The following is a 13,933-nucleotide window of genomic DNA, read 5'->3' as shown; positions in this document are numbered from 1 at the left end:
CCGATTCACTTGACAGTGAAAACCTGTCTAAGACGACTGCTCAAGGGACCTGGGGTGCCACAATCGCGGAGGGTGGATACACTACACCGTGTACAGGCGCGTGCCCCGAATGGGTTCCTGGGTGCCCGGAACCCCCCCTTTTTTTTGCTCAAAAAGCAGGATTTTGCTTAATTTTTTGAAAATTTTTCCCGGGGAGGCCCCCCCCTTGAAGGGCACCGGCGCACGCGCCTGGTGTAACACTAACAGTCAGCGCTGCTGAATGAAATCCGATTCACTTGACAGTGAAAACCTGTCTAAGACGACTGCTCAAGGGACCTTCAAACACATGGTCTCTGTTACCAGGTGGTCTCCTTTACGTATCCAGGGTCATTTGACTGGAAATAGCATCCCTTGGTCCTGGCTGCAGTGGTCTTCTGGGACAGGTGGTCGCCTTATCCCAGTGGTTGCCTTCACAGGTTTTACTGTACTTGGCTGGGCACTGGACTGGTGCAGTGCCAGTGGTGGTACAGGGGTGTAGGATGCTAGCCGACATTACAAAACTGCGGGGATTTCACTGCAGATCACAGCAATACGAGTTTTTAGATGCTGCAACACCAGTAGCAATTCTGTGGAGTGTGCTATTCATAATAACACCACGCACAAAAGAAGGAGTTGAACGGGCTAGGCAGGGGTCACGTGTTCAGCTCCTACCAAGTGCTACAGACTGTACTACACCGTGGCAACTGAAATCCGACCACCTGAGCGGTGCGTGCACATAATTCTAGCAGTCTCTACATGTATTTCGTAGTTTTACAATCCCGTGTTGGGTCTTTGCGATGTGAGCGCACCGCTCAGGGGGTCGGATTTCAGTTGCCAGCACTGTCAGTGTAGCTGACAGTTGAGAGTGACTTAGCAGAACGACGATACGTGGTAATAAGGGTGCAGATGACAGCCTGGATCTGTCAATACCCGCCAGCTAGTAATAGTAATGCTTTCCCATAAAGAAGAACTGACGCCAGTGCTAGTGACGGCTGGACGACCTTCTTCTAGTCGTTGTTAGTGTTTCACTGGCCGCCACGAACAATACAATTAGTGTACAATCATGTACCTGCAGCATAATTATTACTAACGCCTCTCTGCTCTGTCCGTGTGCTTCAATCTCTCTGCCCAGTCCGCGGCGTTCTTCCACACGATCTGATTTTCTCTACTCAGTCCGTGGCGCGCCTCGCGGATGATTCTAGTTCATCTGCAGTCCCCTGCCGTCGCTCAAACTCACAAATTCACAGCCTCCGACAAACAAACTCCGACAAACGGCCGTGAGCTGGTGCAGCGACTGACACGCGAAGGCTGTCCACCGCTGAACGCAAGTCTGAAGACTGAAAGCCATCATCCACAGCACAGCGTTCGCCACAGAGAGCAATCATCCGTTGAGGGAAGCAGTTTCGACGATTGTAAAACTACACGCGATGACAGCAGAGCATGTCGTACAGAACATTTCACACTAGCAGTGACGTCTCGGGCGGTGGATCTTGCGCACCAAAAAAAGAAACGCAGAGACTTCAAACTCAAAACTAATAAGCTCTATTCAAGCCGCCTCCTAGTTCTAGTCGAGAAGCGTATACGCTATCATGGTTATAGACGGTAGTTAGCATTGGCATGTGACTTCTCGCCGACTCACGCGACAACGAGAAGTTTTACAGTTTTCAGTCGAAGTGACACCTTCTGTCACCTGTTGTGTTCATCAATCGAATCACTCGCGACGAGTCGACTGTAGAGTGTAGTCGGCGAGCCAAGCCAGTGTGACCAGTGCCAGTGCCGTGGTGACCTAGGGCTTAGGCGATAGTGTTATGTTGACTGTTGTGATGGCTCCAAACCAAGCCTGGGAGACGTGAAAACTGTCACGACTTCCTGCGCCAAACACTGAAACAGTGCGACCCCGAGTGCCAGATGATACCAAGTACAACCTCGGTCTTCCGAAAAAGGAAAGGCAAGAAAACCGGGCTTGAGCTTGCTCCGATCCAGCTCTGCACCAAGCCAACACACGACGCGATGGAGCCAAATGAAGACAACATTAAAAACCTAAGCTACAAAGTAAGGGTAGTAAGGCGCTAGGCAGCAGGCCTTGCAGCTAGCTTTGCGCAGATAATGATTATTTTGAGAAAAAAAATTGGCAGATTCTGCACGAAAAGCAGTGAACAAAGACATGACATTGTACTGATGCATGATGTAGTTCAGTAGTGAAATCAGGCAGAGCCATGTAAAGCTTCTACGTAACTGTCGTTTGACAGGTCATGAATACAATCATGTACTGAGTACTTGCCTGTGGCATGGCAGTACAGGAAAACCTGTGAATAAAGACCACCCCTCGGGGCCGGCCAGAGAAAGCGGTCTTTAGTGGCAGGTGGTCCTTAGTTAGAGGTTTGCACTGCACAACCATGCTGAATGTGAGACGGTCCGTGCCTGACAAAGTGGTCTGTAGTACCAGGCTGGTCGCTAGTCACGGTGGTCTTTAGTTACAGGTTTTACTGTAGTACCAGGCTGGTCGCTAGTCACGGTGGTCTTTAGTTACAGGTTTTACTGTAGTACCAGGCTGGTCGCTAGTCACGGTGGTCTTTAGGTACAGGTTTTACTGTAGTACCAGGCTGGTCGCTAGTCACGGTGGTCTTTAGTTACAGGTTTTACTGTAGTACCAGGCTGGTCGCTAGTCACGGTGGTCTTTAGTTACAGGTTTTACTGTATTACAGACTGCTTAGCACCTGTGCAGTATGAAGGCGCCTAGGCTAGTCCGTCGACTCAACGAGTTACGTTGTGCAGCTATTCGGAGAGGGACACCGCGAAGCGAGTTGTTTCACCAGAAATCACGCGTCGTTCTTTCTTTCAACCTTCAAGCTCAATGGTCAATGTCGTAATATTGACATGATCAGGACAGACCATTAGTATTAGAGACCCTGATATGGTATGAATTGTAGTGTTTGGTGAGCATACAACTGCCAGGCAGCAGAGACTCAAGTAAGGAAGGGGAAAGTGGACGACAATGCAATGATGTGATTTAGTATTCCCGCCTGCATCAGCTTTTTCTTCCTTTTTCTACGAGAAACCACGAACCCCGAGAACCCCGAGAACAGAATAGTGCATGATACTATTAGTAGTATTAGAGGTGGCTGCAGTCGCAGCTGTGGTGAGGAAACTGGAGTATCTCCGTCGACCTCTGAGGCTGAGGTCTCGGCTTCAGCGACACATTGAAATGTCTTTCCACCCAGTGCAGCAGAATCAGACTCAGAGTCAGAGAGTTGCTTTAGCAGAATTCGAGGAATTGCCCGCCATAAGGTTTGTATGGTTCTGCCAATTTCACTGCTTTTCGAGCATAATCCGCCCGTGCCTAGAACTTACATGTACATGTACCTGTGCTCTTTCAGCTTCACTACAGCCCCAGGGACTGGGTGATGTAGCCCTAGCCCCGGTAATGGCAGTAATACCAGTATAATGTATATCACGAGCACAGTGATAATAACGGTACATAACACGGACTACGGGGTTACCATTGGTTACCCAATGCTATGCTGTAGTGTAGACATGTCGACAGTCGCTAGACTACAGCATGCGAAGCACACCACACCGTACATACTAACATAGTGCAAGGGTTATCGGTTATGCGGTACAGCCAAACCTGTCCAGGCGACCACTCGGATAAGGCGATCACCTGACCTAGAGTACTGGAGCTCGCGCTATTCCGCCGACAACTAATGTTACTTGACACTTCGCGAGCTCCAGTGTGGGAGCAAATCCATTCCTAAACAAAATCGTCGCCGAAGTCGCAACCTCTATTTCGTACCTGTCCTAGACGACCACTGAAACCAGGACCAAGGCATGCTAAAAAAATCGACTCAAATGACCGTGGATAAGGAGACCACCTGTAGACAGCGACCACGTTTTGAAGGTCCCTTCAGCGGTCGTCTTAGACAGCTTTCACCGTTACGTATGTACAGATGTCAGTACTCCTGTGAGGCTGTGAGTGTTGGTACATGACTGTACGCGTACGAGTGACTCGTATGGATGCAGGCGGAAGAAGTGGAAGGCGGAAAACTATCGACAAAACGCCCGCCGCGCCTGGTCCAGCGGAAAGAGCTTGTGTGCTCATGTGCCTGATGAGTGATGTGGTCATGTGGTCGGGTGCGTCACGTGCACGCGTGCACGGCGTCTCAGCTCAGATCAGGCTGTACGTACTTACACTAACAGTATATCTACAGACTACATGTAGTGTGCATAGCATGCAGATGAGACAGAGTGAAGGGTAGTACCGTACTACACTCTACAGTGTAGTAGCAGCAGCGGTCGGTCATGGTCACGGCGCGGCAGTTCGGTTCAATCGAGTCGTGCAAATCATCAAGGCGAACGAACACCAGGCCGGGCTGGTCTGCATGCATGCACTGATTGCGCGGAATATCCGTGCTGAAAAGCAGCCGGCAAAAGAAAGAGAAGAGATCAAGAGCGAGAATTTCGTGCCGCGTGTGCATGTGCCGTGGTGAAAAAGAGAGAGAGAGAGAGGGAGAGAAAGGGGGGAATACTGGACAGAGCAGTAGTACTGTAGTAGTTCACTTGACAGTATTCAGTAACTGTAGTCTGTAGGTCGTTGTTCCCTGCTGCTCTTGTCCCGCTGTTGAACTTGGAGTGGACGTGTACTGTGGAGCGTAGCAGCAGTGCAGTGTGCCTGCGGCATAGACTCGAGCGCTCGCGCTCCTGGGCCCCCTGCGTGTGCTCCGTGTGCAGTAGTAATAACACAGCCCATGTGAGTGAAAGAAAAAAATAGGTGCAAGAAATTCGGCAATGTCCTGAAAAAGCGCTCGACATACAGCAGTGAGATAACCTCGTTTGGAAGAGACGAAAGCGCTAGCGCTACGAGAAACCCACCGCGTCGACAGGCGCTCAGCTTCACCAAACCCTCCCCGCACTGCTACAGGACTCTGCGGAATAGCTAGCGGCTGTTTGGACGTGTGCTACACCTAGTGTTGGTGCCCGAGCGATGGCCGACGCTTCGCTCTTTTCTCGGCGTAATCCTGAAGATGAGTTCGAGCTAATCAAAAAGGTTGGAAGCGGTACGTATGGCGAAGTCTACAAGGCCAAGGTGGTCAAAAGCGGACTGTACAGTGCGCTGAAGATTATCAACATCGACCAGGGCGATGACTTCGCCATTATCCAGCAGGAGATTCAGATCTTGGCGGACTGCAAGCACCCGAACATCGTGGCCTACTTCGGCAGCTACCTGCGCAAGGATAAGCTGTGGATCGCCATGGAGTACTGTGGCGGCGGCAGCCTGCAAGATATCTACAACGTGACGGGCGGCCTGAATGAGCTGCAGATCGCCTACGTTTGTAGAGAGACTCTGCAAGGTCTCGCCTATCTCCACGAGAAGAACAAAATGCATCGAGACATCAAAGGTGCCAACATCCTTCTAACGGAGGTAGGTGCTCCGGCTGATCATTAGTTTGCGAATTGATCTTTTCTTGTTGTGTGCACTGCTGTGTCGTGCTGCGTTGTAATCGCAGCGGCGTGTGCAGCATAATTGTCCATGTGGTGTCTGCGTAGCGAGCGGCCTGCGTGTTTTGTGCGTGTGCGTATGTGTGTGTGTGTGTGTCCATCCCGTCGCGTTGTTTTCTGTCTGTCCGTACGCCCTGACGGGTTGCTGAACGCTGCGTGCGCGCGCGCGCGCGCGCGCGGAGAACAAACTAGTAAACTCCCGCGTAGTGCTGTGACAGCGGGAGCAGAAGCGGAGAGTGATCTCTCTCCGGGATCTGAAAAGGACAACTGGTGCTTGGGACAAACCTCGACTCGAGTCGTGCAGCGTGATGAGCACAAACACCAATCGCGCTATCTCCGTCATCATCGCTTGATTGAAGCGATTCACTGCTCACTGCAAACTTCGACGCCAGTTATATTTTGACGCCGAAAATTGTCGGAATGTTTCCACGCGATAGTTTCTCGCAAACCACCAGTAGTATGTCCAGAATGCTGGTTGAATGTCGGATGAAACTCCGCCGAGTATTGGTCGGCGGGACGCTCCTGCGCTAGCCGACATTCGCAACTCTGAGCGTGTCTATTCGTCACTGTCACGTTCGTTCGCAGTTTGTCGTTCGACTTTAGCGCTCTATCCCTGGCTACGTGAATGGTTTTCCCTACACTCGGATCACGAGTCACAGTGTGTTCTTGCAAACAGCTGCCTGGCGACAGACGAGTCGTGCAGGAAGTAGGCAAACTCGGCGACACGGTCGCAGTACTCGTACCACCACACGCACTGCCAGGAAAAGAGTGGACCTGGGGATATCTTCAACATAGCCATTGTGTGAAGATCGCTTCAGGGCTGAGACCCCCCCCCCCCCAAAAAAACGTGTATTGTACAATAATTCTTGTATTGTAGTAAAACATTTCAAGCATACCTTTGTGTGCTGGGTGACAACCAGCAACCTAACATTCTGTAACGCCACTATTATGAGCGAACATTTAGTTTTAAAATGATGATTTTATAACGTTCGTTGTAGTGTCATTACTCGTATGTGCAAAAATGATGCGCATGTACAGTCATCTACAGGTTTTTACATCCAGAATTTGTTAACAGTCTCGTTGCAATTTGAAACATATCGCGCGCGCGCGTGTAACGCTGTTGAAGTACATCAGGTACACGTGTACCAGACACCAGCCTTGTACTGATGCTTGATTATGAACCGCCGTCTTGCTGGGTGTGGCCCTGTGCGTGGCTGTGTGTGTGTGCGCGCGCGCGCGCGTGTTGTGTGTGTGTGTGTCCATGTCACGTGTACTCACAGAAAGGAGATGTGAAGTTAGCTGATTTCGGCATCGCCGCTCAGATTACCATGACACTAGGAAAGAGAAAATCGTTCATCGGCACACCCTACTGGATGGCACCGGAGGTAGGCATATCATTGCTACTGCTGTCGTCTCTGCTGCTGCTGATGCTGCTGCTACTGCTGTCGTCTCTGCTGCTTCTGCTGCTGCTGCTCCTGCTGTTGATGCTACTGTCTCACTGTCGCTGAGGTGCTATGTTTCTTGTCGTTAGGAGCAAGACCCATTTTCCTGTTTAGCATGTGTGAATTCACGTGTTCACTGTGTGTGTGTGTGTGTGTGTGTGTGTGTGTGTGTGTGTGTGTGTGTGTGTGTGTGTGTATGTGTGCGTGTGTGTGTGCCTGACTCTGTTGTATGCACGCGTGTGATTGCGTAGGTGGCAGCCGTCGAGAAGAAAGGCGGCTATGATCAAAAGTGTGACGTATGGGCTGTTGGCATAGTCGCCATTGAACTAGCGGAGACACAACCTCCAATGTTCGACCTTCACCCGATGCGAGCTCTCTACCTCATGTCGAAGTCGAACTTCAAGCCACCGCAGCTGAAGCACCGCGCAAAGTGGAGTGCCGAGATGCACGACTTCGTCAAGTTCAGCCTCAAGCGCGACTCGAAGAAGCGGCCGTCCGCCAAGGAGCTCCTGAAGCACCCGTTCTGCGATCGTCCGCTGGTACGCGAGCTCATGACCAACCTGCTCCACCAGGCCATGAACCCGGAGGATCTGACGCGCTCACAGGACGAGGAGGAGGAGGAGGAGGAGGTTGCGCACCCACCGGCCAAGACGTCGCAGCTGCAGCGCATCAACTCCAGCCGCCACAAGCGCGAGTCGCGCACACCGAACATCGAGCCAGGCGACCTGGGCGGCGTCGGCGAACTCAACCTGATGCCGCCGATCAGTCGACTGCAGGACCAGAACTGGGACGCGTCTCCGGCCAACGCCGCCGCCAGCGCCAACGAACCGCCGTCGTTTCCGCCACCGCAACGATCGCACGCGGCAGCAGCGCCATCGCAGGCAGTAGCGCCTAGCGCTGCCGCCGACAGTGCCAGCGCTCCTCCGCTGCCGCCCAGACCTCGCGGCGCAGCCCCTGGTCCCACGTCGCCGGGGACAACGGTGGGTGCTGCTGCGGCCGCTGCTGCTCCACCGCCGGTTGAAGTGGCCCCGCCGCGGCCGGCCAAGCCGAGCATCAACCGACCAACACCCGTCGCGCCCATCATCAGTGCGCCGAGTGGCGGGTCTAACGATGCTCCACCTCCGCCACTGCCAGACAGAAGACCAACGCAGAGACGATCTGCTCAACAGGTAAGCACTCCTAATACAACACTGTGTGTGTGTGTGTGTGTGTGTGTGTGTGATGGGGAGGGGGGTTGGGAGTGCATGTTCTTATTGATGTGCCACTGTTGACAGAGTTACTGAGATGGTGGTTGCGATGGTAGTTGTGGTGGTGGTGGTTGCAGTGGTGGTGGCGGTGGCTCCGCTGCTACCTTTGAGAGCATTGTTTTTGCTGCTGTTCCTGTCCAGTGGCCAGGGCAGTGTTGGCAGGACAGGTCCTCCTGATACCGCTCAGTGTGGCACCGGCGGAAATACCATGCTGTTTAGATTACTGGCGGTGGTGCTGGTGCTGGTGGTGCTGCTGCTGCTGCTGCTGGTGGTGGTGCTGCTGCTGCTGGTGGTGGTGGTGCTGCTGCTGCTGCTGCTGGTGGTGCTGCTGCTGCTGCTGCTGGTGGTGGTGGTGGTGCTGCTGCTGGTGGTTGTGGTGCTGCTGCTGCTGCTGGTGCTGCTGCTGGTGGTGGTGCTGCTGCTGGTGGTGGTGCTGCTGCTGCTGGTGGTGGTGCTGCTGCTGCTGGTGGTGGTGGTGGTGGTGCTGCTGCTGCTGGTGGTGGTTGTGGTGGTGCTGCAGGTGCTGGTGCTGCTGCCGCCGCCACGACTGATGTTGATAATGCTTTTTTTATGGTCATCTGTGACAGACAAAACTTGTGTACGCGTTGCAGCAGCGCTCTTGCCCAGTCACGACCTGTGTGTCGCCACGGCGGCTGATCTGTTGTGTATACATTCTCGTTTCTGTTCGTATTGCTTGCGTAGACTACGTGCTTCTCGAAGATTTTCAGCGGCTGCCCGTTGACAATCCACTGTGCGTCGTCATGGCTGGAGCCAGAATCCCGCAGTCAACACATCCTACTTGGCGCGGAAGAAGGCTTGTATACGTTAAACTTGAACCAGGTAAGTTATTTGCAAGCCGCACGTTAAGCTAAAACGAATTGGCAGAGGCAACAACCGGTGGTCACTTCTGAGCGTAAGGATTAGAGATATCTTGTTCTGGTGAAACCAACATGGCGAGGATGATGCAATGTTAGTCCGTTTCCTTACCCTTCCCGCGTCGTGATTGTATCTCTGATTAGAGTCAGGTACGTAAAACAGGATCTCTAGGGCCCCATCAGCAAGATGGGTTACCTAGTATCGTCTGTCTATCTGCAACGGTAGATAGCCGGGCCACGCAGAAGAAGCGAGACTTTTGTCTGTTGCTGTGTCGTATCTGCCTCTCTTTCCACCACCAACACCACCGTTGACACATGTATCTTGTATGTGCGCGTGTGTGTGTGTGTGTGTGTGTGTGTGTGTGTATGTGTGTGTGTGTGTCTGTCTGTGCACGTGTGACAATATGCACGTTCCCGTGTACAACAGGGTGTGGACGTGGCCATGGAGCAAGTGTACCCACGCAAGTGTACCTGGCTCTTTGTCGTGCACAACGTACTAGTCTCCATATCCGGCGCCGCTGGTCATTTATGCATGACCGATCTAGTGCAGGTATGTAAGGCGACATCATGCTCATGGAGGGATGATGTAACACGCATCATTCCGCACTGGACGGTGACATCATTCATGTAGCTTCTATGTGCAGAGTGATGTAGCTATAGGGATCATTCCTTCGTTGTGCACAAAATGATGACATCATGATGATGTAACGCGAACGCCATGAGAGCCTTTCAGAGGAGTCCAGGCAGAAGCAATTATAGGACAATCGCTTCATGTCAGCCGTCAGCTGCAACAGCAGTAGTAATATCCTGATGACCAGTCTTGTCAACTCGTATTATGGAAACACTCGGATGCACTGCTACTTCACACAGTCAGACGGTTCTTTCTCAACTTCTTCTCTTTTTGATGTTCTCTGCTCCTATCCTGTGTGTTCAGATTCACGACAAGGGCACGGAGGGGTCTGCTCGCAGTAGTTTTGGCTCTCGCCGTCGTTTCAGTCACACAACGAAAGTGCCCGACTCTCGGGGCTCACTAAAGTGCTGTGTTGCAAGAAACCCGTTCAATGACCAGCAGTATCTGTGTGCGGCGACGGCAAAGTCTATCATTCTTATGCAGTGGTAAGCTGGTGGGTGGCCTGTGATGCTGCTGCTTGGGCACTGTTATGGCTATGGGCGAGAGTAAAGTAAGCTGCCGAGAGTGTGCAACTCTGCATCCAGGGTCCCCGACGGCGAAAACGCGCATCACATGTTCAAAGTACGATTTGTACTAATGTACTCCTGCTATGGCGATGGGCTTGGCTATGGGTACTTGGGTACTGCTGCTTGGGTACTGCTGCTTGGCTGCTTCTATAGCTGTTGCTGGTCATGCTGGTGCAGGCAATAGTAGGGTGGCAGCGGGTGCTGCGGCTGTCACATATAGTGTTCCTGCTGCAGCCCCTACTTCCACTGCTGCTGCTGCAGCCACTTACTTCTCCTGCTCCAGCTGCTCATTGTGACGGTAGTGATGGGTTGAACTTGTGGCGCTGTTTATGTGCGTGTTGGTGGCATTCAAGTTGCTGCTGCTGACAGTGGTGCTGGTGGTGGTGGTGCTGCTGTTGTTTCTGGTAGTGGTGCTGCTGCTGCTGCTGCTGCTGGCAGTGGTGCTGCTGCTGGTGTTGTCCCTCTGCTACCAATACCGCCGCAGCTAATGTGAGTAATGGGTTTGACTGTAGTGGTGGTGATGGTGGTGATGGTGGTGACAGTGTGCTATTAGGTTAGTGCATGCCACTGTCCGCTCTCTGTCTCCTTCGTTACCAGCTGGCTGATGCTATCTCTCTGTCTCTGTCTCTCTCTTCCTCACCCTCTCCCCCCTACTTCCCCATCAGGTATGAGCCGCTTCAGAAGTTCATGTTGGTAAAGACGTTTGACTCGCAGCTGCCGTCCCCGCTCAACGTGTTTGAGCCGTTCGTTGTCAAGACGGAGGAGTACCCCATCATCTGTGTCGGTGTCACACAAGGTGAAGGCGAGAATGTCAAGTTCGACACGATTAATCTGAACAGCAATGCCACCTGGTTTCCAAACAACGACACACAGGTAAGACTAACGCGATATAATGGTTTATAATTATGCTAGTTTAGATTCTTGGTTGTAGGAAAGCGAATCAGCACACGAAGCACAGAAGCTTTATAGTTTCCAGTAGGCCTTTGGTACCATTACTCTTCAAGTCTAATACAATGGTGATTAAAGCAAGTCCTCATAACCGGCACTTTGGCGGTCAGAGCATTGACAAAATACCCCTTTAAATTATGCTACACTGTAGTTGGGGCACAACGCCTTTGTGACAACAGCACATTACGCGTGTTGCCTCTTCCGGTATTAGGTTGGACGTTTGTACAACTTTTTGTGTCTCTTTTTGTCTCTGTCTCTCTCTGCCTGTGTGTGTGTGTCTGTGTCTGTGTGTGTCTCTCTCTCTGTTTTGTCTGTCTGTCTGTCTGTTTTGTCTGTCTGTCTCCCTCCCTCTCATCTCTCTGCCTCTCTGTCTCTCTTTGTCTCTGTCCCTCTCCACTCTCTGTCTCTCTTTGTCTGTCTCTCTTTGTCTCTGTCTCTCTCCCTCTCCATTCTCTGCCTCTTTGTCTCTCTTTGTCTCGCTCCCGCTCTCTTTGTCTCTGTCTCTCCTCCCCCCCCCCTCCGTGTAGATAAGTATCAAGACATTGTGTCAACTCGAGAAAGACACGCTGGTGGTGGCGTGCGACGATTCGGCAAAGTTCGTCAACCTGAGCGGCCAGCTGAAGACCTCATCCCGGCAAGCGTCTGTGCTGACATTCGAGCCACCACCAGAGCACATAGTCTGCTTGCAGGGATCAGTGCTCAGTTTCCACCGACACGGCATGCTGGGAAAGAGCCTATCGACACGGCAAGTCATCGCACAGGTACGCCGCCTACTCCCACGGTATAGTACTGTCGGGTGGAAATGCAGTCGATAGTCACCAACGGAGGGTTCATAAAGGCACACCCATCTGGAGAGAGCCCCGTACGCTGCATTTTGTGTGGCAAGACATTTTGGGAACATGGAAAACACGGGTTGCGGGTAACTGTTTCCCCTGAACTGGGGGTCAGCCTCCTGGCTTAACGTTTATATGTACATTGGCACGTACATATTCGTACAGTGGTATGCTGTGCTTGATGAAATCCTAGCATGTTCGTTCTTCCGCACCCGGTAGTACTATTTAGACAGTCCGATGAAAGCAATCCGAATAGGAGTTGCTCGAATAAAGCTGTGTGTGGATGTGTACATACTTCGTGAACTTGAGATGAAACTGTGCTTGTGTTTGCTTGTGTGTGTGTGTGTGTGTGTGTGTGTGTGTGCGTGTGTGCGTGCGCGTGTGTGTGTGCGCATGCGCACGTGCTTGTGTCTTCTGTGGGTGCCGATACTGCTCGTGTTTGCCTCTCTCGCACAGGTCACGGATCCTACGCGTGTCTTCAGACTGCTCGGGTCGGATCGTGTCATTATCATCGAGAGCAGAATGGTGGACGACGTCTCGGCAGCCTCCAATCTCTACATCCTGGCTGGCAACTAGTGACACAAGTGCACACGGCGTTGACCGGAAATTACAAGCGTCCCAGCTCTGGTGTTGGTGTCGCCACAGCCATCGCTGCCGCTGTTGTGCTTTGGCATGTGCGGTGACAGGTGTCTGCCTCCATCTCCTGCTCGGCCTTCTCTGCTGCATCGCGTCCGCGCGTCTCGTTTCCAAACACCCCCGTCTGTGTGTGTTTTTGTGCACGCGCATGCGAGGAAGCTCGGCTGATCTGACGCGGAGCTGTGCGATGTCGCGCTGTGCCATTGGCGTCTCATTTCCTACGGTCATCCTGAATGTTTCATAGTTCTCGTCCCCACCCCTAAGTCTGTCTCTCTCTCTCTCTCTCCTCTCTCTTTCACGAAGCCAAGAGGGCAAGCTGCTCCGTGAGCCTTTGCAGCGCGCAGCCGGGTTCTCCACTGGCATCAACAACGAGACAGCCACATCCTGTCCCGTGCTGGAGTCCCCGCTGAACTCACATGAATAGCACCATGGATGCTGTACTGTACTTGTGTTCCCGTGTCTATTTGTTTGTGTTCGTTTGTTTGTATTCGTCTGTGTTCGTTTGACGCCATGGTTGTGCCTCCCCTGTTGTCTTTCTGTTCCCTGCGCACACACCTGTTTTTTCTTCCTTTTTTTCCCTACGAAAAATGACACTTATTTTATCCCCTGCCCTTGCCGACTCGTTTTCCAGTCCCTCCCCGCATCGTGTGTATACGTGTGTCTGTTTGTGTGTGTGTGTGTGTGTGTGTGTGTGTGTGTGTGTGTGTGTGTGTGTGTGTGTGTGTGTGTGTGTGCGTGTGTGTGTGTGTCTGTCAGTGTACGCCTGTGCATGCGTGTAGATGGCATGTCGAGGTAGACACACTTCGCTGCTAGTTTATGCGTGTCAAGTTGTCTGGTTGAACCGAGACGTACAAATAAGCAGCATATCGGTCATTGCTAACAGCCCTGGCTTGAGCCTGTGCGTTTCTCATTCTTAGCTCTGTCACCCGTATACCTCTACTGTTGTGTAATATAACTTGTCCCAATAGTCGTCATTTCGTACCGTGTACATTATCGTGAGCTAACTGTGTATTAAACGATACAAACTCCAGCAACTTGTTCGCTTTGCTGCTGCAGAGCTGCTGTTGCTCAATTGTGCATAACGCCATGGCCCCGTACGTGTCCACTGTGTGATGATGCCTCTACTTCCATTGCCACTGTCCGCACCGATGCACGCACTGGCAGGCAACCTCCTGCGAGCCGTGCGCCTCGCTTGCTTTCTAACGATTTTTCATGATGACGAATAGCGCGCCGGCAGCCAG

General features: G+C 52.3%; 2 protein-coding genes across 2 annotated transcripts in view; one reads left to right on the top strand and one right to left on the bottom strand.

The window, feature by feature from the left end:
* LOC135828809 (acetoacetyl-CoA synthetase-like) overlaps positions 1–13,933 on the bottom strand; it is a 54,075-nt gene that overhangs the window by 14,573 nt on the left and 25,569 nt on the right. The gene's annotated exons all lie outside the window — the stretch shown is intronic.
* LOC135828808 (mitogen-activated protein kinase kinase kinase kinase 3-like) lies at positions 4,456–12,951 on the top strand. Its single transcript, XM_065341237.1, has 9 exons — positions 4,456–5,437; positions 6,795–6,899; positions 7,208–8,125; positions 8,906–9,043; positions 9,506–9,628; positions 10,013–10,194; positions 10,941–11,148; positions 11,751–11,984; positions 12,513–12,951. Exons 1-9 carry the CDS (start codon positions 5,000–5,002, stop codon positions 12,630–12,632), a joined length of 2,466 nt encoding a protein of 821 aa, XP_065197309.1. The 5' UTR covers positions 4,456–4,999; the 3' UTR covers positions 12,633–12,951.

The sequence above is a fragment of the Sycon ciliatum genome, chromosome 12 (assembly GCF_964019385.1).
Source record: "Sycon ciliatum chromosome 12, ocSycCili1.1, whole genome shotgun sequence".
Lineage (NCBI taxonomy): Eukaryota > Metazoa > Porifera > Calcarea > Leucosolenida > Sycettidae > Sycon > Sycon ciliatum.
The sequence above is the reverse complement of the archived record's forward strand: the minus strand, read 5'-3'. Positions and strand labels throughout refer to the sequence as shown.

Excerpts from the sequence above, each read along its gene's own strand:
- LOC135828808 (XM_065341237.1), top strand. The coding sequence starts at position 5,000 with ATGGCCGACGCTTCGCTCTTTTCTCGGCGTAATCCTGAAGATGAGTTC. Across the intron at positions 5,438-6,794 it reads CCAACATCCTTCTAACGGAG|AAAGGAGATGTGAAGTTAGC; the intron begins GTAGGTGCTCCG and ends GTGTACTCACAG. Across the intron at positions 11,985-12,512 it reads CACGGCAAGTCATCGCACAG|GTCACGGATCCTACGCGTGT; the intron begins GTACGCCGCCTA and ends TCTCTCGCACAG.